The sequence below is a fragment of the Eupeodes corollae genome, chromosome 1 (genome assembly GCF_945859685.1).
Source record: "Eupeodes corollae chromosome 1, idEupCoro1.1, whole genome shotgun sequence".
Classification (NCBI taxonomy): domain Eukaryota; kingdom Metazoa; phylum Arthropoda; class Insecta; order Diptera; family Syrphidae; genus Eupeodes; species Eupeodes corollae.
Genome location: NC_079147.1, coordinates 286,806,193 through 286,832,583, shown reverse-complemented (window position 1 = coordinate 286,832,583; position 26,391 = coordinate 286,806,193). Strand labels below are relative to the sequence as shown.

The following is a 26,391-nucleotide window of genomic DNA, read 5'->3' as shown; positions in this document are numbered from 1 at the left end:
CATTGAATGCCATCAAGAGTAAAGAGATGAGAAGAAACTTTGGGGCTGAAATTCACTATGAAATAAGATGTCCTGTATCGGAACTTCTCAATCATACTCTTTCATCAAGTTCAACCGTAGAAAAATGAAAAGAAGTTATTTCCGAGTATCATGGAAATATTAATTGTAACTTAAGGTGGAACTCAGGAATACATCGCATAAAGTATTGACAAATTGAAGACTGCGTTCGGGATGTTAAAAAAAATTCTCTGAGCTTCAACACAAACCAGTTATACGGATACAGTACCTGGACTACCAGCAACTACTTCAAGGAAATTGCAAACCCTAATTATACAATTTCCAAACATCTTACGGGTTTTCTTACCTAATCTTATTTGCAGTAAAAAACTGTGTATTAAACCGGCTCTGGAACCCATTGACACTATAATACGAATGTGAATGTGACCGTGGATTGGTCGAACCCTCCGAAGAATCAGAAAGCAGAAGAGTCTGGAGATCAAGAAAATAAGTTTAGAGCAAAATTCAAGATTGAAACGTTTCAAACAAGTTACCAAAAAATTATTTATTTATATTTAAAACGTTTTTATATTCCATTAACGATGTTTTGAAACCTTACAAAAATATTAAGTTCAAGTAAAAATAAATTAACTTTTAACACTGATTTTTTTTTTCTTTTAAAAATTTGAATGCTTATGTTTCTTCTTTCAGATAGGTTTATGTAGTCCTCATTGAATTCTGACGTAAATGCAACGCACTAAATACTCAAGCAGTGATTTTGTCCCATTGACATTTCCAAGAATTTGGAAAAACATTTCCATGAAAAGGCTTACCTTGGAGAATTTGTCAATTTCTCCTGATGAAAAGGAACATATTTCAATAAAATTATTTTTGGGTAAAATTCTCAGAATTCTCTATTCTAGGAATATTCTTGAAGGAAACATTTGATTTTTCAGTTGGTAGCTAAAGAACATAATCGCTGCTTTGAAAGTCAACCAAATTTATTAAAGAAGAATTTCTAATTTTATAAATTTAAAAACCAATCATTCAATGAAAACTCAGAAGACAGTTTATCATTATTTCTCCTAAAGTACTACTAACCAAAATAAAAACAATATCATTTCATTAAAATGTTCTATCATGGATACCACTTTTTCGTGTGTAATTACTTTCATCCAAAACACACAAGTTTTCATTTAAAAAATCCTCAAAAACACTCATGCACTATATTCTATGTGTCACTCGTATACTCTCGTTGTCTTACATCATTTTAAACAAGTACTTTACAAATTTTTTTGCAAATGTTCCTTCATGTACACATGGTGTTTCCGTTAGAAAACGTTCTGTGTTTTCCTGACCCTAAAAATACAAAAACAACAAAAAACATTTAATACACTACAAAAACAACAACAACACAATCCCCATTTTCATTTATAAATTGTGCCTGGTTGACATTTCCCATGGAATAACGCTCTCACTCTTTTAGAAAAGTTCAGCTTTTAGAAACAATTTTCATAATTATTATTATGCATCATGTTGTATGGCTTCGTGTATGACTGTGTATGTTGTGTGTGTGGCAAGCAGGGAAAACATCAGCAAAATGATATATAATATGGAAACTCAAAATTAAAGACACTTCCGGCGCTGCTATCGCAATGTGGTGGTTCAAAAAAGGGATGCGAATAAGGGACACACTTGTCGTGTGTCTTGTGTGTCGTGTGTGTGTGTGGCATTGTGGTTTGCCCATTTGTTCTAAAAAGTACTGAAATTAACTTGTACCACTTGAAGAACAAAAACAAAAAGTGGATTTTTATTTATTCTTGCCACACACACACAAAAAACGATGCATATGATGCCAAAAGAAATGTCTCCCTTCATCGTCCTTAAATACTTAAATGAAACATTTTGACTAGACAAATGGTATTTGTGTAATATTATTTTGTGCCCCAATTAGGATGCGAAATATGCAAATGTTTTAGTTTAGTTGAGTGCTTTTTATTTTATTTGTGGTTTTGTCGTTTTTCATGCGACAAAATAAAAGAAAATTTTGTACTTTTTGTGACACTTTTTTTTTTGTATATCCTTCGGTAAATGACACAAGCAAGTCGGAATGCGACAGTTTATATGTACTGTATCCTTGTAATTTGTCATACTATGAGTACTGTAGGCAAGACACTAAACTGATGCTGATGAAGGACTATGATGAGAATGGTGTTTTTGTATATTTACTTGAGCTTCTGATGGTAAATATTTTATTCATTCGTGATGCGCGAGGATGAATAAAATAGAAAGTAAATAAAAGCAAAGAAAACATTCGTCTGCTTAACGTAACGTAACCAGAACCACCACGTAGTCATTATTTATTATAGCTTATTTCGAATAATTAAATTTAAGACACACTCTTGGCATCATCAGTTTTTTTTTTGGCATCTGCAATCTTCCATCATGATGATGGGCTATAGGGACTATAAGGGCTATAGAGCTACACTTAGACTTGATGAAACCCTGTAGGGTGAAGATTTTAATATTTAAAGATCATAAATTAATGTTACGAGTTTTACGAAAGAATGAAATGAAAATCTCTCCATATCGCAGAGTTGGTTGTGGACTGGACTGGACTTTAGGGGAGGAGAGGGATGGAGTCACTCCGTTTGTATATATTTTGAATCTTGTTTAGGTTGATGATGATAACGATAAGGGATAGAAGGAAAAAAGTTCTTAAATTAAATCCAATTGAAAGGAAAATGCCGACCGAGCCCATGTTGGGCGCCAGTTTAGTGTTTCTTAATAAGTGGCCATTAGGGACGATAATTAAAGCTTTATTGTATTTTAAGTATATGGTGTTACTTAGAGGGATTTTTTTCGATTAAATTTGAGAGGATACTGACAAAATTTAAGGCAATATTATGAGGCACTTGAATTAAACACTTTTTGGTTTAATTATAAATGACCTCAATCAACTTTTAAGTAAATGGAGAGAAGGTATACCTATGCATACAAAAAAACGGATAATATTGCAAACAAAAATAACTTCTGTGTATAAAATTTATCGATCGTCATGGCTCATTCAGAAGATTTACACAAATTTTAACTGGTTACATTTTTAATTTGTAGATGTTCGAGATTTCATTTTCAACTTTTACCCTTACTCTAATTTGCAGCATGGTCACAGACCATGTCCTATTTATGGGATTAAGAAATTTAACTTTAAGAATAAAATTTAAAGTTTTGGAAATGAATATTTATATATTGAATTTGTTAAATGCAAATGTAGTATATGGTGAATTGTGTGGCTTCTTGGTGTTTAAAAGGAGATGGACAAGTGAGGAAGAGTTTTTAAACTATTTTTAACTTTCCATCGCCGATTTGGCGATTAGAAACATTTGACATTTCTCGACATAGAAAATTTTGGCATTTCTCGACGTTTCGTTCCTACGTCCGGATGTTCCTATGTTCAGGATATTTTTTTTTTCTTCAGGCTCAAAAATCAATAAAGGTTTTGGCATCAATGTTTAAGATTGATTTTTGAATCTAATTCCTCGAGAAAAAAATATAGTTATTGCCAATTGGAAAATTTTAAGAAAATTGAATTATTGTGTATATAACAAAATATACACATCCTTTTCAACAATTTAAGAACTTACGTTGGTGCATTATTTTTTCTAGGACATATAGTTTGGATATTTTAAGAATTTCGAGATTTTTAATTCTATAAGAAAAGACATCATGTGCATTAATCAAGCATTTAACAGAACGTATTTTTTGAAGAAAATCAAGACAAATTTAACTATTTTTTAAGTTTCGGTTTCATTAATTAATATTAAAGTGGATGGATTCCAAAGAATTTAACAATTTTTTTTGAAGAAAAATGCAGAATTCTAATTTCATTGCAGTTTTTTTGAGGAAATCAAGCCTTGCAAAACAAGGTCAAAAGTGACACTGAGGTTATGAATCTCAGTCATATCTGGAAGATCTCGTATATATACTGAGTAACAAAAAAAGTGTCGCACGTTAAAATATCGCAATAATTTCATATTTAAAAAAAAAAATCTTTATTACTTTAGTATAGTATATTAGCATTAGCATGTCTCCAATAAAATCTATAAAAGCTTCAATTCGGCTGGGCATACATTAAATAAGGTTTTTTACGATCACGTCTTTCGAATTATCCCACTTCTCAATCTGAACAGATCTCAGCCCACTTAGTGTTTTGGGAAGAGCAGGGCCCTTCCTTATCATTTTTTCAGCAGATCCCGAATATGTTCGATGGGATTGATGTCCGGGATCATGACAAGCCATTACATCGATTTCTACTTCTTTTTCCATGTAGTCCGTAATGCACCTGGCAGCAAGAAATTTTAACTAATAAATGGTCCGAAAGGAACCACATATTCTTCAAAAATGTTGGTGATGTAATTATTGGAGTTCACCGATCATTGTACTATGCACAGTCCAGTTATTCCATGTACGGAAATTCCTGCCCACACCATGAAGAACCCTCCACAGAAATTTTTCCGCTGGACAACTGTTGTCGAACTTTATCTCTCACCTGATCTTCTCCACACTCTCTTACGTCCATCTGGTGAGCGTAGACAAAACCAAGATTTATCAGTGAAGAGAAGAGTATACCCTAGTCTTCGTCGGTTCAATTTTGGTGAATTCGAGAAAATTCCATTCACTCATGCTGTTTCGTGAGATCAATCTTAATTAAACTCCGCCCCACCGTTTGAGCATTCAAAGTGATCCCTCTCACTGATTAAAGTCTGTGAGACACTTCAACCTCTGTTTGAAGACGATCTTGTACGCTTTTAATATCCTAAATATGTATGCAACAATGACCGTGCCACTTTTTTGTAACTCAGTAAAGATATGATTCCTATGAAACAATTGAATCAAAATTCGATGAGCAATGAAAAATGATACACACAAAATACTAAACAATAACACTAAAAAGGCAAACCTACATTTTATAAAAAAGTTATTTCGTTTATAAAAATACTAAATAGAAGAGGTCCAATATGGCTTCGTTCTGGAACACCATATAATATTATATTCACCTAGGAACTTATTTTAATCGGTCCGATTTGTCACTTTGAAAATTTGGCATTTATCGACTTTTAAAAGTTAAAAAAATGTATATCAAATATATTTAGAAAGTTGTCTATGTGTAAGTTTGGGAAGTTTTATTTGTCGTCCATATCTCAAGAAATCAAGAACCAGCAGAGATATTGACTTCAAATAAAGTTTTATATACAGATAATAAAAAAAAAATACAGAAAAGACTTTCAAATAAAGATATTGTCTTCAAACATAATAAAAATCCAAAAGCCAATGTATTCATAAAAAGTAAAACTTACAAAAAATACATAAAATTGGTAAGAATTGATATTCTATTCTCGATAATTATATCGTGAAAAAATGAAGAAATTGAGATCAAAATGATTTGATTCTGTGCTAAATTTTGTTGTAACATAATTTTCTTAGAAAAATTACGTCTGTATTTTTTCTTAATATGAAATAAAATCTTTAAAAAAAATATTACTTTAATTGTTTAGAATGAAATGAAAACTGATAAGAAATGGTTTTTGGCTAAAGTAAAAGGAAAACAGAGTAAACATATTAACTAAGAATTTCTTATCAAATTACAAATTTTTGTTGTTAAAATTTTGTTAAAGTTTAAGACAAATCGACAGACGGCTACTTATGAAAACTTATCAGTGTGGGTTGCATCCCAGGCCTTTTTTTTTATTAATGACAAAAATATATTTAAAAAGATAAAAGTAGTTTAAAGCCAATATCTCAAAGTTTTGAAAAGATATTTGAGTCGAAAATCTATTTTTACCAATTTTTATTAATTCTTTTGTTTAGGTTTTTATTTTTTGAAAAAAAAAACTGTCAATTCGATATTTCTCAAAATCTTACCAGATGTTTAAAACTTTTTTTCGTTGCACAAAACTGTTTTAGAGATAAAATCATTTTGTATTTGTAAAATTTTCTAGGTGAACAATTTTTTGTTCTGGCGGATCTCAATCACTTTATCAACAGCCAATCGAAGATCGGCTTGTTGAACTCAGCTTGTGATGAGATTCTCGTGATCCCGCTTACTTGCTCTTCTCTCACAGCTAAATGCAAGCCATTCTGGAATTCGCCGCCCGCTGGATTCACTTCCACGTTACGACGATTCCTGGGACTGCATTCAGCCACCCCTATTTTCCACCTCGATACGGAGAAAAGTTGAGAAACACAAAAATTGCGAATAACACAATTCTTCACAAAACTTTACTATCAATTCTAAACAAAAAAAAAGAAGGAAAAATGATGACACGTTCGTAAACTGTAACTAAACTTTAAATAGAATTCGTTCGAACTAAGTTTTTTTTTCAAACTTAATAATGTGTCCATAAAAATAGTTTAAGTTTCATAGGTTCGATCAAGAATACAATTTATTTCAAATTATTGTCATTAATATTGCTAACATTTAAGGTTGGGCCTAAGGCCATTCTCCATTCGGAGTGACTTCGCATGCAAATTTTCTGTACGCAACCACCAGACCTTCCATCTGGTTTTGTTTCACATACATGGAAACCATCCCATCAACAAATGCTACTTGTTACAGAAAAATGGTTTTCGCCACCATACTTTGTGAGAGAACCGATAGTTGGTAAACCACGGTCCACCCGCTCTCACGCAGTAAAGTGACAGTTCTTGAAAAGTGTGTTTTTGTTTTAGAAATAAAATTTCCGCAACAACTCGCACGCGCAGACATCTTTCTAAAAATCTTTTATTTCGACTCTAGGGATCTTGAAACGTCGAGAAATGTCAAATTGGACCTATTACAATAACTTCCTATGGTAAGTTAATAAGAATGCAAGTTAATAAGTCCAAATGAGAAAAAAGGCTGTGATGAGACCCACACTGATAACTTTCCATCACGTCTGTCGATTTGTCTTGCTTAAAAGTTTAAAGGCTTTCGTTGTTTGTTAAAAAAGTTGTCAGTTAAATTATTCTTAAAATTTTTAAATTTTTATTTAAACATCAATTTTTACCAAATTTACGTGCTATTTTTGTAGATTTTATTTTGTTATGAAAAAATGGAATGTTAGATTTTTGTAAATTTGCTAATTTCGAAAAAACAATATTTGAAGCCAGTATTTTTAAGATATTTGAGTCGAAAATCAATTCTTACCATTTTTTGGTTAAAACTCTCAATTCAATTTTGCTTTAATTCAAGTCTTTAGCGTTATTGGTTCGTTTTTTTAATTTGCTACGATAAAAAGAGAACCTACTCAATTTTTTTGAGAGTCCTTTTTGTACTATTATCTGTTTAACAAAATGTATTTTAAGTCGATATCTCTACTTATTCTTGAGCTATAGACGACGAAAAAACTTCCTGAACGTACGGACGTGCGAACGTACGCACACGCACGCACAGGGACACAGGGACGACTCTAGGGACCTTGAAAGATCGAGAAATGTCAAAATTTTCAATTCGACAAATCGGACCCATTACAATAACTTTCCATATGAAGTTAAAAAAAAAGTTCATGAACAAAGTTTTGTCTTAAGATACAGTTTTAATCATTTTTGTATCTTTCTAATTTATCAAGTTATGAAATTGAAAAAAAATTAACTTGGTTTCTACTATCGGCTTTAATTTCAAAAATACAAGTTTTCAAAATTATTTTGATGTTTTTATCTAAAACTTACTGTGACACAAAAAGTAACTTTTAATACCTTTGTTTTGAGGGTATTTAAATTTCGTTAGTTAGTATTTTTTCAATTAAATTCGTAATATTTTTCTAAATCTATAATCCTTATCTTTTAAATTTAATTTATATAAATCTTTCATAAAATTTTCGAGTTATCAACATAAGTTGTTAAATTAAATTGGTTTCGATTATAAAATTGTATTTAAATGCCATTCAAACTTTTAAATGTACATTTTTTTATATGATTGACATCTGAATACAATTTTAAAGCTTGAAATGCGAAACCGATTTAACACTAGTTTTACCATAAAAACAGTTTTGAAGACACTCAATAATAAGGACAGAATTCAAAACTAATATCGTTTGAAACGAAGGAAAAATTTACATACAGTTTTCAATAATATGATTAAACTTCAAAAATTCAAATAAATTCAATGTTTTAGTTTTATGGATGAAGTGTCAGTTTATGGTTTTCCGGAGAACATTTTTGTCTCACTTCTTAACCAAAAAACGATTTTAATTGCTTTCTTCTGACAAAAATTATGTAAAAATATTTCTTAAGCACTTTTCCAGTGATAATGACTTTTTTTATAGCTCGATTAAATGAATTCCAAATAAATTTTCAATCTTAATGATGTTGGCTGACCATAATACCATAAAATCACGATAAAAACGTTAAAATTCCATTCCTTTGAAGGACTACAAATATTCCGTATCTTTCTTTTCTTTTTTTTTGTTGTTGACATTTATGTCCTTAAAGACTTAAGTGACTCATAATAAATTCCATAGCCATATTTTTGCTTTGAGACTTTTGTCTTTTTGTTTTCCCCTAAGTCACAAACGGCTTTTCTCTATTTCTTTCATTTTGGCTTAAACGAAAACATACGTACACAATACATACATGTGTGTAATGTTGTTTGAACATTTGCTATTCCATCACTTTATAGCTTTGACATAGGAAAGCCCTTAGCAAACATCACACAAAGCCAAAAACATCTCAATATTATAGTCCTATTTGATTTGCAAAGAGCCCTCCACAAAATTCTTCCTCAAAGTCAATAATATAACATCCATTAGGAATCTTGTACCCGTATATTTCAAACACACTCCGGTCATAAATATTGTGTTCGAATGTGAAACCAAAAATATTTATGAAAGCTTTAAATATCCTTGGTTGGGGGCTTGGCCCATTTGAAGTATAAAAAAACTGCCGCCTAACACCCAACCAATTTATCATGTTGTATCCTTGATTTTATGTCCCAATAATAATTCGCGACTATATTTATGAAATGCCTCGAACATCAATCTAAATTTTTATAGAAAACGGTCCTATTTTGTTTATGCGGGTTTGTTGGAAGGCAGTGTTGGCGTATTTCCGGCCACGGAACGGATAAGATGGCAAAGGACTTAAATAAAACCACACAAAACATCAGGGTTCTCGATTTTTTGTACCATAAAAAGGTCAACAAAGTGCGATGTGATGCGAGAGGAAGTGCCACGTCAAATTTCAAAGTGCCTACTCCCCAATTCCCGCAAACCGGCTTCGGGTTTATGTCTGGTTATGCCAACCACAATTCCTCCCCTTTAAACCTTATGTTCAAGAATAACAAAATTGCTATTTGCTGCCGAAATGCGTATACTCGGTAGGGTTGGATTTAGGGCTTATGATTTAAGGGTTAGGTATAGTTTAGGGAATGGGAAAAGCATATGCGGTTTTCAGGGGACGTAGTCTTTTTGGTTGGAATATATAATGTTTACACTCTGTGTCACTGCGCGGAAGTGTTTTTGACATGGGAATTAAGTATGGGATTTATACAATTTGTATAAAAGTGTACAGCCCTTCCTTTAACCCCCACATTTCTTTCAATATACATATAACAACTATTTGCATGGATTTTCAATTTTACCTTGTAAATGCCAAACATCAACATAACGCTGAGGAATATCATTGACATCTGGGTCCCGATTATAGCAAAGTAGGCTATTTGAACACCTGCAACGGAAGTCAAATTTAATGGTTTTAGAGGCTTTAAGGATTTAAACATCAAAAATTACATAACATAAGCTTCAAAGTAAAATATAAGAAGAAATTTTGTGTTCGATGATTGGCATGTTTGTTTTTTATTGACTTACCATAATAGACGTCCTCTAATTCGCCGGATCGTCTGACATTGACACTTATTCGCCACGCATATATGAGGACGATTAATATTGAAATGTTCTGAAATTAGAAAAGATATATAGTTTAAAATGTTTGTAAAGTACAACCAAAGGTTAAAAAATAGTGATTTAGTGGCAACTTTAAGTTGTCATTAAATGACATCGGCAATCTTAAAAAAACTTTAGTTGACATTTTATACTACAAGTTGTTTTCAAATGATTTGTAAAACCAATATTTGTGATAAAATAAAATGTTAAAAATCAGTCACTGATTTTTGTGACCCCTTAAGTGACATTAGATGTCTATTTATGAGATCAATTAAACTATATACAACATTTAAAACAATCTGACATATTTTATCTTAAATTGTGACACGTTCTGTACTTTTTATGATTATTTGGAATCTTGTGTATCCAGCTGTGGTTTTAAGTCACTTCATTACTATGCGGCATTTAGTGGCATGCATAATATGTCAAGTTTTGTTGTTTCGTGAATATTTGTATTTTAAGTTGTCATTTAGAGCATTTAGACTTATGCTATTTCAGATTGTGATGTGGTGAATAATGCAATCTTAAACTGTGATTCTATAACGTCTGCTATCTCAGACTATGATTTATTGACGATTTATAAATTTGGAAATAAGTGCCATCTGCTTTGCCATGTTGTGATTAAGTGTCAACTCCAATCTGCAACCTCATATTACAAATTAGTGACATAAACCAATTTAAAGAAAGAAATATCTTTTAAATCAAATTGTGATTCAGTGATTTTAAAGTGGGTTGTATCAATCTGTGGTTTTAAGTGACGTTTGTATTATTTCTTTGATCCAGACGTCAGCGAAGGAATTCCTATGATGCAATCACCAGTGGCTTGTACAGTTCCAGTAAGGTTGAACAACTTAGTGAACACAATTTAGGGCTACTACGACATTTTCAAATCACGAAGGCCTTGGTCTTTTAGGTTGGAGGTAGTGTGTCAGGGCGACTTCCTAACCACATAAAAAAAACTAAATTGCGAAGCACCAACAAGCCTCAAATACGGACGGATTAACTGAAAAAGGACCTGCAGTTATCAAGTCAAAACGTAACTATCAAATCAACAGATGTAACTTTGAGATAGTTTAGGACTTCGTCTACCCAGGCTCCTCTATGAACGCTTAAAATTGAGATCAAACGAGGAATAACTCTTGCTAACCGCTGTTTCCTTGGGCTAAGAAAGCAATTAAGTAGCGAAGCGACCAAAGTGTCGATCTTTAAGACCCTCATGATACCCGTCCTGCTGTACGGTGCAGTAGCATGGACTATGACCAAAAGCAGATGAAGAAAGGTCGTTTCTAAAAAAAAATTCTTCGCGTCATTTACATTCCGGTATATGTATAGAAGATAAGTGGACAAAAAGATTTAACGAACGAGCTGTAAGGTCTGTACAGTATAGAGGACTTAACTAGAAGGTTAGATGTGCAACGAATGGCACATGGAAACCAATACTTCGGCCCGGAAAACCTTCGAATCCACACCCACAGGACAGCGCAGTAAAGGAAGACCGCGAATCAGGTGGAAAGTGACCTCACCCAACTTGGAGCATGAAACTTTAGACTTATAGCTAGGGCCCGAGCTAGATGGAGAAGTTGGTTGGGTGAGGGCCTATAGTTCACACAGGACGTTAGCGCTACCTTAAGTAAGTTTAAGATGTATTAAATGTCTGCTATCTCAAGTTTTTATTCAGTGACATCTCCACTATCTATGTGATTTAGTATCTTCTTCTTTTTTAAGAATTGATGAAGTAATATCTCTTGTCTAAAGTTGTGATTAAATGTCATTGCTTGTGTAATGTTTTAAAAAGTGGCATATGTCTTATTTTAGGTTTTGTGACATTTTGACTGTTTGAGACCTGAATTTTCTTAATATCTACCGAAAATACTTACAAACAAAATTGGATGGCGCAACAGTCCTTTGAGAACTAGAACCTTTAGAGTTACAACTCTCAACCGTTCCTGTGTGCGAGTACTGTTGTTGTTGGATGGAGGGGACCTACAGTTTAAAGCCGCATCCGAACGACTAATTTGAGAGAGCTCTTTTCATGACAATTACTCTTGAAGGATTTGTCAATTCCTATTCTACTCAAAACCAAACCCTTAAACTAAAAAACAAGTATACATAAAAAAGTTGTCATATTAACAATCGTCGATAGTCAAACTGAATTTTGGCCAAATTGTCGCATTTGCTTCCAAAAAAGTCAATATGACAACCTTATTTTTAAAAATTGACTACTGGATAGTCAATAGAACAATTTCCGATTGTCAATTTTGGGAAGTCAATATGAAAACAAACGAAGTCAATGGAACAACTTCAGTAGTCAATATTGACTACCGCAGTTGTAGTATATTGACTACCAAATTAGTCAACATGACAACCGTAGTTTAAATTTCCTTCAACCAAAGTTGTCATATTGACTAACAAATTTTAACAGAATTTCGGATCCAAAAATTGACAACCGAAAATTATTCTATTGACTATCGCGGTTATCGGCTTAAAATTAACTACCAAATAGTCATATTGACTACCAAATTTGTCAATATAATGACTTTCGTTCTGCGTCTCTTGCTTCACCTTATCAGTTCGGTACCGTTCGGACACAGCCCTACCGAACCGAAGGAGCTCTGTGACGTCTTGTGACATGACGTCCCGATGGTACAGGAGTCGCCTATCAACAATTCGTCGTCTGACGTGGTAGATTAGTGGAACTGCCAATCTAAGGAGAGGAATTCTTCTGGTGGAATGATGCCACTCAAGCGTGCACTTTCAAAATTCTCGTCGTTTGGATAGAACGCCCCAAAAATTAAATTATTGGTCGATCACATAGCGCTTGCAATGTGACCTCGAACGAGTTTTATTACGAAATTGTCAATTCTGTTGATTCGAGCCCCGTTCTATAGGACCTCGTTGGAATAGCAATGCAAGAAAGAAGATTCGGCAGTCCAACGCACTAACCATCATGACGCGGGTACTACCGCTATTAATTAAGACACATCTAATATATCAATTGACATTTTTCCTCTTATTCCTATCCAGACCAAATGGTAACTTTTTGAGAATGTATTATCCTCGAGTGGGTTGGTCTCGTTCATACACGGAATTCATCTCAAAATGCACTTCGTCACTAAACATGATTTTTCGGGCAAAATTTGGGTCCTCTTTTAAACGATTTGAAATCCAGTTGGCCAACAAACCGTGTTGTTTATGTTCATGACCTTTGAGCTCCGGGTCAGTTAGATCTTTTTCGGGTAAAGGCTCATGTTCCGACCAAAATTCGTCAAGTTGAAGTCTGCGAAAGGGCGAGTTCTTCTGCACTGCGAGGAATAAACTGCCTCGGATTCTGCTGTACACTTTCACTGACCACGACAATGTTCTCTGCCAATCTTGGATTTCTTGAACGTACGGATGTTAACTTATTATTTACTGTTTACAAATTTGGCCACAAAAGATGTTGAAGAGTCAACTGTGAAGGGCCACCACGTCTGCAGTAAAATGGGCGCGTTAACGAACACTCATTTTTATAATAAAGTTTTGTCATTTGAACGTGCTGTTCATTCGTGTAATTTTCCATACTTATTTGGCATAAACAACTGAATGAAAAACAAATGATTTGACAGATGTTAACAAAACAAAATGGCCACAACTGGGCCTAAAAATCTACCCGTGGCAGTTGAAAAACCCTTTATTTGCTATCTCAGATTAAATAAATAAATAAATTGGGTGGCGCGACAGTCCATTGAGAACCAAGGCCTAGTGACTTACAACTCTCAACCATTCCTGTGTGCGAGTAATGTTGTCAGGAATGGAGCCGACTCCGAACGGCTAATTTTGAGAAAGCACTTTTTCATGACAATAGTTACTCTTGGAGAATTTGTCAATTCCTCGCAAGAGGCAGTACCCGTGAAAAGACTTTAGGTGGCATGGGCAGGGATCGAACCCAAGACCTCTAGCATGACAGTCCAACGCACTAACCATCATGCCACGGGTACCACGGGTATCTCAGATTGTTATTTCTAATATCTTACAAAGTGACCTTTCATATAAAAGTGGAATTCCTCTTATTTTAACTTTTGATAACCGACTTTTGATGTTCTCAGCCTATAATTTTAAAGCGGCTTCTTTTTAAATTTGGTGTAAAATAGTCGGATTAAAACCAACTCAGTATTCTTTTTGAACAAAATTTAGGCTATCTCAGACAGTGATTTTATTAAATCTACTATTTTAAGTTGAGTCCCAGTGAAATTTGTATTTCATCAGTTTCAGACACTGATTGGTAAGTAAATCATTTAGTGACTTCATTTGCCTTAAAGATTAGACTTGTTCGTGATGTTATTCCATCTAAGAGAGTTATTCAATATCGTCTACAGCTTCAGACTCATTGTTTTTTCTTATTTTTAAGTGACGTTTCTGTTATCTATGGGGTTGTGATTTACATCCAGATTTTGTATAAATTTGATAAACTTGACATTAGTCTTATTTCAAGATCCTATCGTTTTGGCTTACTCAAACTGTGATTTTATAAAGTTTACTAGATGGTCTTCAGGGAAATTTATGTTGTATTTTCATATAAGATACTATAAAAAGGTGACATGTTTAATCTCAAGTTTTGGCCTGGTAATTTAGTGAAATATATTGCCCAAAGATTAGACCGAGATACAATTATTTTTTCTAATTATTAAGTTACTTTCACTATTCCAGAATGTGATATTTACTATCTCATGTTGCGATGTGAGGGTGTTTTTTCATTTTGAGATGTGATTTTTTTAAATTATGAGCTAGTGACAGTTTTGCTAACTCAGTTTGTTTAATGTTTAACTTCCATTGACTTTTTCTAAATTGAATTGTTATGCATTTATTTTACAAAAGTGGAGGGTGTATCATTTAAACTTTTGATTCAAAGACATTTCACATTTCAGTCACTATTTTAACAGCAATTTGTTGACTTTAGGTATTTAAAATTGTGACGTGTTAACTTAATGAGGTCTGTGATCTCCCAGCTTGAAATCTGATTAAGTGATGTTTTCTACTTCACACTGTGATTTACTGGCACATGCTATTTCAGATTGTGATGATGTTAAATTTCTTGCTGTGTTAAACTGATGCTTTGTACTATTTTAGGCAGCTTGAGATAAAGTGACACGTACTATCTAGTATTACGGTTAAGTGTAAGTTAAGTGCATTTTGCTTAAGTAATGTGATATATGATTTCGCAAGCAAGTGAATATACTATCCACATGTAGATGGCAACAGTTTAAAGTAGGTTTGTTACATTTGCCACCTCCTCAAGCTTAATTGCTTTCACAGTTTTGGTATCTCCCTGAGATGCTATAGCACGGAGTGTTTCCCTTGAAAATTTGTAAATACCATAAAAGCACTTACCTATTCAGCAAAAAACCATAATACGTCCGGAATTGTTTGAATGGGTTTTGTCTAAAAGTACTTTTTCATCAGGCACACTTCCAAATAATGCCAACATTACGTACATTTTCAAGTACTTCATTTTTCTAAATTGCTCAACTTTAGCACTTAATGTGCGACATTCAAGGCATATAAACTACTCCAGAAGTTCTTATCCCATTAAACATCAAGACACAAGCTAAAAAAAGAACTAAACTTAAAATCTACATAATTAACTCTTATATAGCAAAATAGCACACAATCCCCATTTAGAGCTCATTTTCATGGCAATTATTCTTGACTGTAATTCGAAATCTTTGAGGTTGAAAATTTTCATTTTCATTTTGTTTTTTTGATTCAATGCTGAGTCAACACTTTTCATTTCAAAGTTTTTTAATTTTTATTTTTTATTTTAACTCAGAGAAAAAATTTTTATTCACACATGCCTGCCTCAGAAAACATTCTTAAAAAACTATTGTCGTAAACTTTAATATGCCAGAAAGGAGATCCTTTAGAGAAAGACAGAGACAGAGTGGGAGGGAGAGAGAAAAAGAGAATTATGCATTTACATAATTAACTGAAGTTTGATGAAAACTTAGTCCTTTGAAGTCAACGTTTGTGTTCGTGGATTTATAGGTAGAAGGTTAGGTAGGTATATAATTGACCTCAAATTGTGGATGAGATGGGATTTCAGTGCGGGAGAATTGGTCGATTAAAAATTCTTGTGGTATTTGAATTTAAAAGGATTCTTAAGTAGTAGACTTAAGGGTGTAATTCTTTTTGTTTGATTTTATTTTTTAGTTTTATGAAAATTTAATTTTATTCTGAAGAATAAATAAAGTTTTGTTTTTCAAAGTTGAAATTCTCACTTTTGCTGGTAAACAGTCATTAAGAATAGTTTTTAAGTACTTTGTTGTTTTTGATAAATTAGAAAAACGTGGATATTAACATATTTTGAAAATTTTGACAAAAAAAGGTGAATTTAAAAACTTGAATCTGATTTTTAATACATTTTTTTTTATTTAAATTAATTGAACTTCCAAAATCATCAAAAAAACGTAAGTGAGCTTTTTGTGCAGACGAAAAACGGATTAAGTATCGATTATTTTTGCAGTGTTTTTCAAATTCTTTTAGAAATCAGTCAATTAGATCATTCTACGAATATTAAACACCCCCATTTCTTTGTGGAAAAAACACAGGAACTTCAAATCTATACCCGCTATCAATTCATTCATTTCAAGGCCGTGTATGACAGTATCTTTAGAAAAGAATTTACAGAACAATGTCTAGTTTTGGCTTCCGTATCAAAATTGTCCGTTTATGCTGAATAACGATGCTCTTTCAAGGTCAGAAAAATTCTAACAGATACTTTTGATGTCAAAAAGGTTTTAGATTAGGCGATTCACTGTCATGTGACTTCTTAAACATCGTTCTATGAAGAATTGTGATTGTTTACTCAATCGGCAACACTATAGAAACGACGTAATCTTTCTAGGGTCTGTCAAAATACTAGGATACGCCGATGATATTGACATAATTTTAAGATCAAAGTGTGATCTCAGTGGTGCTTTTCTTAGCATTGCTGCAGAAGAAGAGAAGATTTTTTTTAGTGATGAATGAAACCAAGTACATTTATGTTTTCATCCAAATTGTAGGAGACTGAACGATGACGTCTTGGGCAAAACATCACTATGGACCGCTATAAATTCAAACAACGGCATCATTGCTGAAATCAAACGTTTTTCATTTATGGCACTGAAGTTTGGATCTACAGTGGCACTGATCTGATCAAACGAATAAAAACATAACAACTAGGACAGCTGGGTTATGTGGATCGTACGTGTTTACATCAACTTTCCGGCGTGGAAGGTCTTCGAATCCAATTCCATGTAACGGGCGGCACAGTAGTGCCGCACGCAGGTGGAAAAGGACCTCAACCAACTTGAGGTACAAAACTGGAGATATTAAGGTACAAACCATACGCATGTTGGTTGGCGTCCAGGTCCATCTAGCTTTGTAGTGTCACATTATGCAAGTAAGTCCATAAAATTCTTTGGCTAATCAAGTAAGGTTATTGGTTTTCCAGATTATATATTATTAAATCGTATTAATTTTCCAGCAATTTAACAATCCACAAAATCCCCTTTCGAAAGTAAGTGAAGATCAAGACTTCGGATGTATGTGCGGTTTCAAAAAGGAGCATCCACAAAACATAAAAAGAATGGTCTAGTTGCGTAATTCTAAAATTTGTATTATTTGAACAGGCACTCTAGGATTACCTTCTGTATAGCTACGTAAAAAGCAGTGTTTTCAAAACTCTAGACCCTTAAAAAAACCTCATTAATCAAGTTAGTATTCGTGGCGAGTTGGTTTGTGCGTTGGACTGTTATCCCCATAGTCTTGGCTTTAATTCCTGCCTGTGCCATTTAACATTTTGTTCACGGTTACTGCCTCTTGCAAGGAATTGATAAATCCTTCAAGAGTAATTCTTGTCATGAAAAGTGCTTTCTCATATTATTCGCTCGGATTCGATACGTACGTCCGTACGTTCGCGACGTCTTTTTCGTCAAGAAACAGAAGAGATATCGACTTCATATAAATTTTGTTATACACATAAAAAGAAATAGAGAAAGATGCAGAAAAAGCTCTCAAGAAAATTGCGTGGGGGGTTGTTTTACCATAGCAGTTTAAAAAAAAACATTTCGGTTAGCCCTAAATATCTCTCAAACCAAAAACGCAAGAGACTTGATTTAAATTTTATATAATATATTGTAACGTGATGTCGAACAAGTATATTTTTTGAACAAAATCCAATTTATGTTTTTTTTATAAATCAAAAAAAAAATGAAAAAAATGTACGAATACAGAAGGATTTTATCGCAAAAACAATTTTGTTTAACGAAAAATAAAGGTTTTAACATCTGGTTAAACTTTGAGAAAAATCAAATTGACAATTTTTTTTTTATAAAAAGTAAAAACCTAAAAAAATCATTACTTAAAGTTGGTAAAAATTTTATTTCTATTCAAATATCTTTTCAAAAATTTGGGATTATAACTTTCAACACTGTCAACACTCAGTAAAATTTTGATCAAATTTTAATTGACAGCTTTTTTACAAACAATAAAAACCCAAACAAAAAAATTAATAAAAATTAAAAATATTGCCTTCAAACTTTTTTAATTTCAAAGAAAATATTGTTTTCGATATTCAATAGTTTTTTTTTAAATCCAATAATCCATTTTTTCATAAAAAAATAAAATCTACAAAATTGAGTACGAAAATTTTGTAAAAATTGATGTTCGGTCCTTGATATCTCTCAAATTAATTGCGTTTATCCAATTTTTACAAATTTACGAAATGCTACTGAAATTGGGAGAACAAAATTTTCGACTGAAAATCTATTTATCAAAACTAGATTTTCAAACTAAACTATTTCTTTATATTAATAATATTGTTGGTAATTTTAAAATTTCTAAGAATAATTCAACTAACAACTTTTTAAATCCAACACGAAAAACTACAAACTGTTAAGCAAGACAAATAGACAAACGGAATGGTAAGTTATCGGTGTGAGTCGCATCTCAGCCTCTTATTTAGCATCACATTAAATCTAAAATTCTGTAATTAAAAGCTTCCCTTAACTATGGTCGCATGATATGAGTATTTTTTTTATTAATCCGCTTTCTGCCATGCCCAATTTTCAGCATTCCTTACAGTCAAAGTTGCTGGAACGGGAATATATCTAAAATCAACTAAATTATAAAGGAATTAAGTTAAATTTTTAGTTCAGCTAAAATTTTTATTGCATACACCCTGGGTATTTTTAATTGCCTTAGTGCATAGCTTTATTCACCTTAGGCCTGAGATAAATAAATTTCATATTATTGGCTGGTACATTGTTGAGTTAAGTTAATTTATTTTCAAAAATCTTAGTTTTCTAAGTCAAGTTAGCCTATTTAATTTACCTTAGGACTAACATAAATTGCCTTAGTGCTAAGCAAAGTTATGCTCGTCCAATAACATTACATACAAAAAAGCTAAGGTAAAATCCAATTGTTATTATACCTAGGTCATCTAAGGCAAGTTTGCCTATTTTTCTTTACCTAGGGCGTACTCAAATTGCCTTAGAGCTAGGCTAAGTTATGCTCGAAAACTAACGTCCATATAAATAAAACCTACCTTAGTCGTTTACACAAGCAATTTTACACAGGTTTTTTCTCTGGGTGTAGGAAAATGACGAGGCCAATTTTCAATATCTGCCACAAACGTAAGTTTTACCAACCGTATAAAGACTCTCTTAAAATTTACAAGCAAGCCCTGCCATCAGCCAAAAAACAAAGCTGAAGAGAATACTGTCCATCAATCGAAGACATAAAGGACTCCACAAGGCTCAGCAAAGTTTTATAGAAGGAACATTGTAATCCTTCATTTCTAAAAAAGCCTGATGGAACCTGGACAGCCTCTCCAGCCGAATCTCTTGAAATACTGATGAAGACGTACTTTCCGGATTGCGAGAGCAAATCGCTTGAAACCACAGAGCTAAACGTAGCTCATGTGGAGCAAGTCAATTCCGTTATAACCAGAGAAAATATTTTGTGGGCCATCAATACTTTTTCTCCATATAAATCCCCAGGCATGGATGGCATACTGCCAGTTATGCTTCAAAAGTTGCATGATGTGACAGCTCCATGGCTGGAACAAATTTTCAAAGGATGTCTCCTTCTCAAACATGTGCCCATGTCGTGGAGACAGGTCAAGTAGTTTTATCCCGAAAGTGGGTAGGCGAGTTCACGAATCCGCGAAGGATTTAAGACCAATAAGCTTAACATCTTTTGTGCTTAAAACCTTGGAGGGCATTCTTGATTACCATGTTAGAGAAATCCTAGTTGGACGACCTCACGAAAGCTCTCAGCATACTTATCTTAAGGGCAAATCTACGGAGACTGCCTTGCATGAGGTAGTGCGTACTTTAGAACAAACAATCCATTATAAAGAATTTACTCTTACCACCTTCCTAGACATAGAAGGTGCTTTAAACAACGTCCTTACAGAATCCATAGAAGAATTGCTCGTTAAGTTCGGAGTAGAAGACTTCATTCGAGCATGGATTATTTCCATGCTCAGTGGTTGGAATATTCGAGCCTCTCTAGGCGATACAATCGCAACAAAACACGTGAGTAGGGAAACACCCTAGGGTGATGTTCTTTCACCTCTTCTATGGCTTCTGGTCATGGATACAATTATCGTTAAATTAGAGAGATGTGGAGTGAAGGCGGTAGCCTACGTGGATGATTTGGTGCTATTAGTGTCAGGAAAGTACACCTCTGTGATTAGTGAAATCACGGATTCAGCTTTGAAGAAAGTTAGCAACTGGGCCACTAGTTGTGGTCTAGGAGTTAACCAAAGTAAAACTGAACTGTTGCTCTTTACCAATAAAACTTAAGTACCGCCCTTCACGCTACCTTGACTCAACGGTCAAATCCTATCATTGTCTTCCAGTGCAAAATATTTGTTAGTTATACTCGCCCCTAAACTAAACTGGAAACTAAATATTAAAGTACGGGTTAAGAAGGCCTGTGTTGCAGGCGTAGACTGCAGCAAAACTTTCGGAAAAAAGTGGGGACTGCAGTCGAAGATGATTTTATGGACGTACACAGCCGTAGTACGTCCAATCTTAACATATGGGTCGATTGTGTGGTAGCCTGCTCTTAGCAAAGCCTATAATATTGATAAGCTAAAGAAGGTTCAGAGCACATCTTGAGTGGGCACCAAAGGGGCCATGCGTACTTGCCCAACGAACGCCTTAAACGTTATTTTGGATCTTCTACCAGTCGACCTTTTTATTAAATACATAGTTTCCTGCAGCGCTATTAGGCTGAAGGAATCGAATAGTTGGTTGTCAAAACCTTATGGTCACAGCAACACAACGAAATTCATTCCACCGGATATCATCTCGGTAGACACTGACTACTGCACTCCTACTTTGAGCCTTAGTAAGAGTTTTAAGGTTATTTTCACAAACAGAGAAGATTGTGGAGATGCCATCGTGTCGATAGGTTTCGACACAACCATCTTTACTGACGGCTCAAAGATGGAGCGTGTAGTTGGTTCTGGGATCTTTTCTGAGTCCCTAAATGTAGCTAAATCCTTTAGGCTTCCTTACTTTGCTGGCGTTTTTCAGGCTGAACTGCTGGCATTAAGGGAGGCATGTAAGATACTTAAACAAAGCCCAAACCAACACCAAAATGCGGCTATCTTTACAGACAGTCAGGCAGCTGTCAAAGCCATTAACTCGGCCCCATCCTCATCTACATTGGTCCTGCAATGTTTACGAGCCTGCATATTAACCTTAGTGTCAGCCTGATCTGGGTTTAGGGCCATCGTGAGAAATGAACGGGCTGACGAGCCAGCCAGGCAAGGATCGGCCCTTCATTGCTCACTTGCGGAAATGATTAACATTCCTCTTGGCGCTATGAAGGGTAAAATCTTTTCTATCTACCAAACTGAATCAAACCGAAGGTGGAGCAACTTACCCAACTGCATTATATCTAGGGAGATATGGCCCACCTATAACAAAACCCGTACAAACGATCTTCTATGCAGGCCAAGGCAAGACATAGCCAGGATTGTTGCGGTTTGTACCGGACATTGGCCTTTAGGAGTTCATGCAGAGAAGTTGGCTATCTCTTACAACACCTTTTGCCTTAGCTGTAGTGACCAAAGGGAAAGTGAAACGATAATCCATTTCCTCTGCAAATGTCCTGCTTTGGCAAACACTAGAATGAAATACTTTGGAAAAGCATTTTTTCACGAACTTGATGAGCTATCTGAGACAAAGATTAGAGACCTAATCTTTTTTCTCAATGCGACAAAATGGCTTTAACATAATCGCTATGAAGCTTCTCTATAAATCTGTCCCGTTTAACCACAGGTCAAACGAGTTTTTGGTATCAAAACGGAGCACTTCAGCGCTAATTGTATCTCAGGCCAGGTTGCCTTGAGATCGCCATTTCTACCTACCTACCTAAGAAGCTTTCCAATCGTTTAAGAAAATGGCCCGTCCTCAGGGATTCATTTAAAAACCACATCAATGGTTCTGAAAGAGCAGCAGTACAAGATTTTAAAGCAATTGGTGGAATCCCATTTGGTGGAATCACATAGGGCTCTTTCAACATCTGAGCAGCTTAAGATTAAGGAACTAATATTTACTTGATTCACCGGATGATTGAATAAAAATTAACAGTCGTTATTGAAGAAGAAATAAAGAGAATTATTTGCATCTAAGACGATTTATGATTTATTATTGAATCAGTTGGTGTTTCAACATGCAACTTTGAATATGAATTGCATAGATATTTAATAACGAAGAGGTTTTATTGTGCAACGTTTGAGAGAGCCAAATTGAAGGGTATTCGATTCCTCTTTAGTATTGTTGGTTTAGTTGGTGTTAGGGAGAACAGCGGAATTGCTATCAACTGACGAAGTGACTAGGCATCGGTCTATCGGAATAGTTATCATCAAGAGAATGAGCGATTCAAAAATTTTGTTGAATCATCATTTATTAGAATTTGATTCAAATTTGCAATTAAATAAGAACATGATTGGTTGGAAATAAGATAAAATAGGATTTTTTAGTAAGCATTTATTTCAAACACCGGCACTATCAATTCACTTATTAATACAATTTGAACTACTTTATTTGGCAAGTTTCAAGGTTTGATTTGACGATGATATTTTCTTTAAAAGCACTCAGTTCATTTTTTAGATCCATAACCAAATAGGTTAATTCACAAATCTTTTGCACAAGGCTTGAACTAGAAATTGATGGACTACATACCCAGAAAATATTAGGATTTTTAACAAGTTAATTTTAATTATCGTTGAGACAAACATAGCGTCCTATAGCTAGTGCTCCGTTTATCACTCCCTAAACTCAGTAAACAAATTTTTATATCTAATATATAAAATTTTCCTGTCATAGTGTTAGTTGCCATACTCCTCCCAAACGGCTTAACCAATTTCAATGAAATTTGGATATACATTCGGTAGGTGTGAGAATAAGTTTTTATCTATTTCTTGAATTCCTAAGTGGTATTGTTTAATGGCATCAACATCATACACGGAGCAAGGATCTTACGATAGTAGTGATTGCTCTGGAGAATTTTTGCGTTATCATTGCCAACTTACCACTCAGTAATTTTTATATGTATTCAACAAATCGAAATGCATCTGATTTAATAAACACTGAATTCAATCGTGAACAACGATCGTGCAGCGATTGTCCCACTAATGAATGAAGAACAAAGACCCATTTATGACCACATCATGCTCACAGTTTCGGCAGGACAAGGTGGGTTCCTTTTTGTTTGGTTGCACCAATAGGAAATGGAAAACATTTCTTATTTCGCTAATTCTTGCTAAAATGCAATCAAATAATGGTATCGTACTACTACGAACTACTCATTCAGTATTTAAGAAGACACTTTATATTCAAAATAACCCAAATGTGGTGTGCTATACAAAAAAACAATCATCCATGGCCATAGTGCTGAAACAGTGTAAAATTATCATCTGGGATGAATGCACTATGGCACAGAAACATTTGCTTGAGGCGTTGCACAGGACATTGAAAGATATAAAAACCAACGACAGACTATTTGGCGGCACTCTTTTCAGGTGATTTCAGACAAACATTTTAACTTACGCTGATGAGATCAACGCATGCTTAAAACCATCGCCGCTGCGGCGTTTTTTTGAAAAAGTGCAACTGGAAGTTAATGCTTCAAGATCCATCTGTTGAAGCATTCTCAAAACCACTGTTAGATATAGGTGATGGAAAAGTTACTACAGATGAAATGGGATGCATAAAATTACCCGTCGATTTCCGATCAATTTATTGATTCACAAGATGTTTTCATTGACCAGATATTTCCCCATTAAAAAACACAGGCAATTCAGGAGTGGGTGGCAGAAAGAGAAATTTTAGCAGCAAGAAACATGGATACAACATTTGTTACCAGGAGACTTGGTGTCGTAAAAATCTATTGATACAGTTTATAATGTTACCGAAGCTGTAAATTATCCAACTGAGTTTTTGAACTCATTGGATTTACCAGGCATTCCACTGCATAATTTACAATTGAAGGTAAGGTCTCCAGTAGTTTTGCTTCGTAATTTGAACCCACCACCGTTGTGCAACAGAACTCGATTAGCAAATAAAAAATTAATTTAAAATGTTATCGAAGCCATAATTCTAATTGCAAAACTCCGAGGTGAAAATAAATTATTACCGCGAATCCCTATTATACGTACAGATGTGATTGAATGACTATCTATAAGTCTCAAGGCCATACGATGTCTGTCTGCGCTTAGATTTGAGCACTTCAAACGGACAATTATACGTGACGTTCTCTCGGTTGGGCCAACCATCCAGTTTGTTTGTATTGGTGAAAGATGGGATAGCAACAAAAGTTGTACACTCTATTGCATTAAGGGATTGATATTGATTTTTTGTAGTATTGTAATATTTAATTAATCTTAATAAATTGAAAACAAGTTTTTTAGCGATTTATTATTTTGGCTCTATATCTCTCCCACTTATATACCTCACCTCACTCATTTAAGTTAGTTATTTACTTTTAGCAAAATCTTCTCTAGAATTTATTTATATTACAACACAACGTTTGTCGGACCAGCTTGTTTATTTATAAGAAAATGTAAGTATATATGAAACTTGTAAAATTATTTTTAAGAGTCTAACGATTAAGATACAAAAAAAGCTGGTTTAAAAACTCTAAACCCTTTTTTAAAGAACTCTGAAAACCGCGACGAGTCAACCTTTGACTCGTGCAAAAAAGCCATCACATACTGTCCAGATGTTTCAGGATTTAAATGTAAACAGATCTTCTAATTCATTTGACTGTTTAGGTGTGAGAATAAATTTCCAATTACTTAGACTCTCAAATTTAAAGCATTACGACTTTGGACTTTATTTTATGACCCTGAAATTCATTCTATACTAAAATTAATCTTCTTTATAGTCAAATTTAGTTCAATACTGAAAAAAATATACAAGACTGAAAAACGAGTGAACTTTTAGGGCAAACTAAAAAATAACATACGAGTTATCATCATTTTACAAAGAAAAAAAATCCAGGATTTGCCTTAACACCCTCAGCTCTTCATGCTATGTAGATTCCAAACTACAAAAAGTATAAAAAGCTTAAACAAATATGCCACAAAAAGACTATCTTCCTTCTCTTAATTATTAATTAAACATAGCAGCTTTACTGTTGGATATCAAGAGGTTTACCTAACTAACTTCTATAAACCATCCCAACTTCCCCATTCCACTTTACTACGTGCTTGTTCTTTATCAGTCTCGGCAGGATGGGAAAGTCGGTTCAAAAACTAATAAAAACACAAACAAAAACTATGTAGAAAAACAAACCCAACAACACAAACCCCAACTCTATGGGCAAAAATTGTAATTCACTGCGGCGTATGAGTAACATATTTTTCCAAACAACTTACCAATGTGTATATGGCACTGGTCACTGCCAAATGTTTCGCATGTAACATCCGACAGCATCCTGTGCCTGTTAACGGACCATAGGGATACAAAATTGCGGATTTCATTTTCTCACTGGCTGCTATCGCAAAGGGTTTCGTTTTCATTTTGTCATAGCCTCGAGACACTTAAGTTTGTCCCTTCTCTTATTTTTTGGTTCTTGACTTTTTTTGTTTGTTTGTCTATCTATCGGTTGTTTGCTGACATTTTGTGGCGGTGGCGGTGACTGTGGCTATGTCTGTGGCTATGACTGTTGTTAGTTAATTTTACGTTTTGTAGTGTGCTCTTTATTTTTGTCTGAAATCGAGATAGAAAATGGAAAATGTAAGGATTAATTAAAGTTGTACAAGCTTAAAAAAAACAGAAGATTTTAGAGAATATAAATTTAATTCATTGTAAATGCGTTTTTGTTGTTGTTGTTATTGTACTTGTTGTTAGAGAGATATGGTTAAAGATAGAATTGTTGTTCTTGTTTTTAGGAACTTGAAAATTAAATTAAGTTTTAAATTTATTACGGATTT

General features: G+C 33.9%; 1 protein-coding gene across 1 annotated transcript in view; it reads right to left on the bottom strand.

The window, feature by feature from the left end:
• The window catches only part of LOC129951213 (uncharacterized), a 120,093-nt gene that overhangs the window by 9,223 nt on the left and 84,479 nt on the right, over nt 1-26,391 (bottom strand). The window contains exons 2-4 of the mRNA XM_056063255.1: nt 25,834-26,167; nt 9,840-9,927; nt 9,614-9,699 (exon numbers count right to left, since the gene is read on the bottom strand). Of these exons, the coding sequence (XP_055919230.1) occupies nt 9,614-9,699; nt 9,840-9,927; nt 25,834-25,977 (318 nt within the window). The 5' untranslated portion in view covers nt 25,978-26,167. The remainder of the gene's footprint in view (nt 1-9,613; nt 9,700-9,839; nt 9,928-25,833; nt 26,168-26,391) is intronic.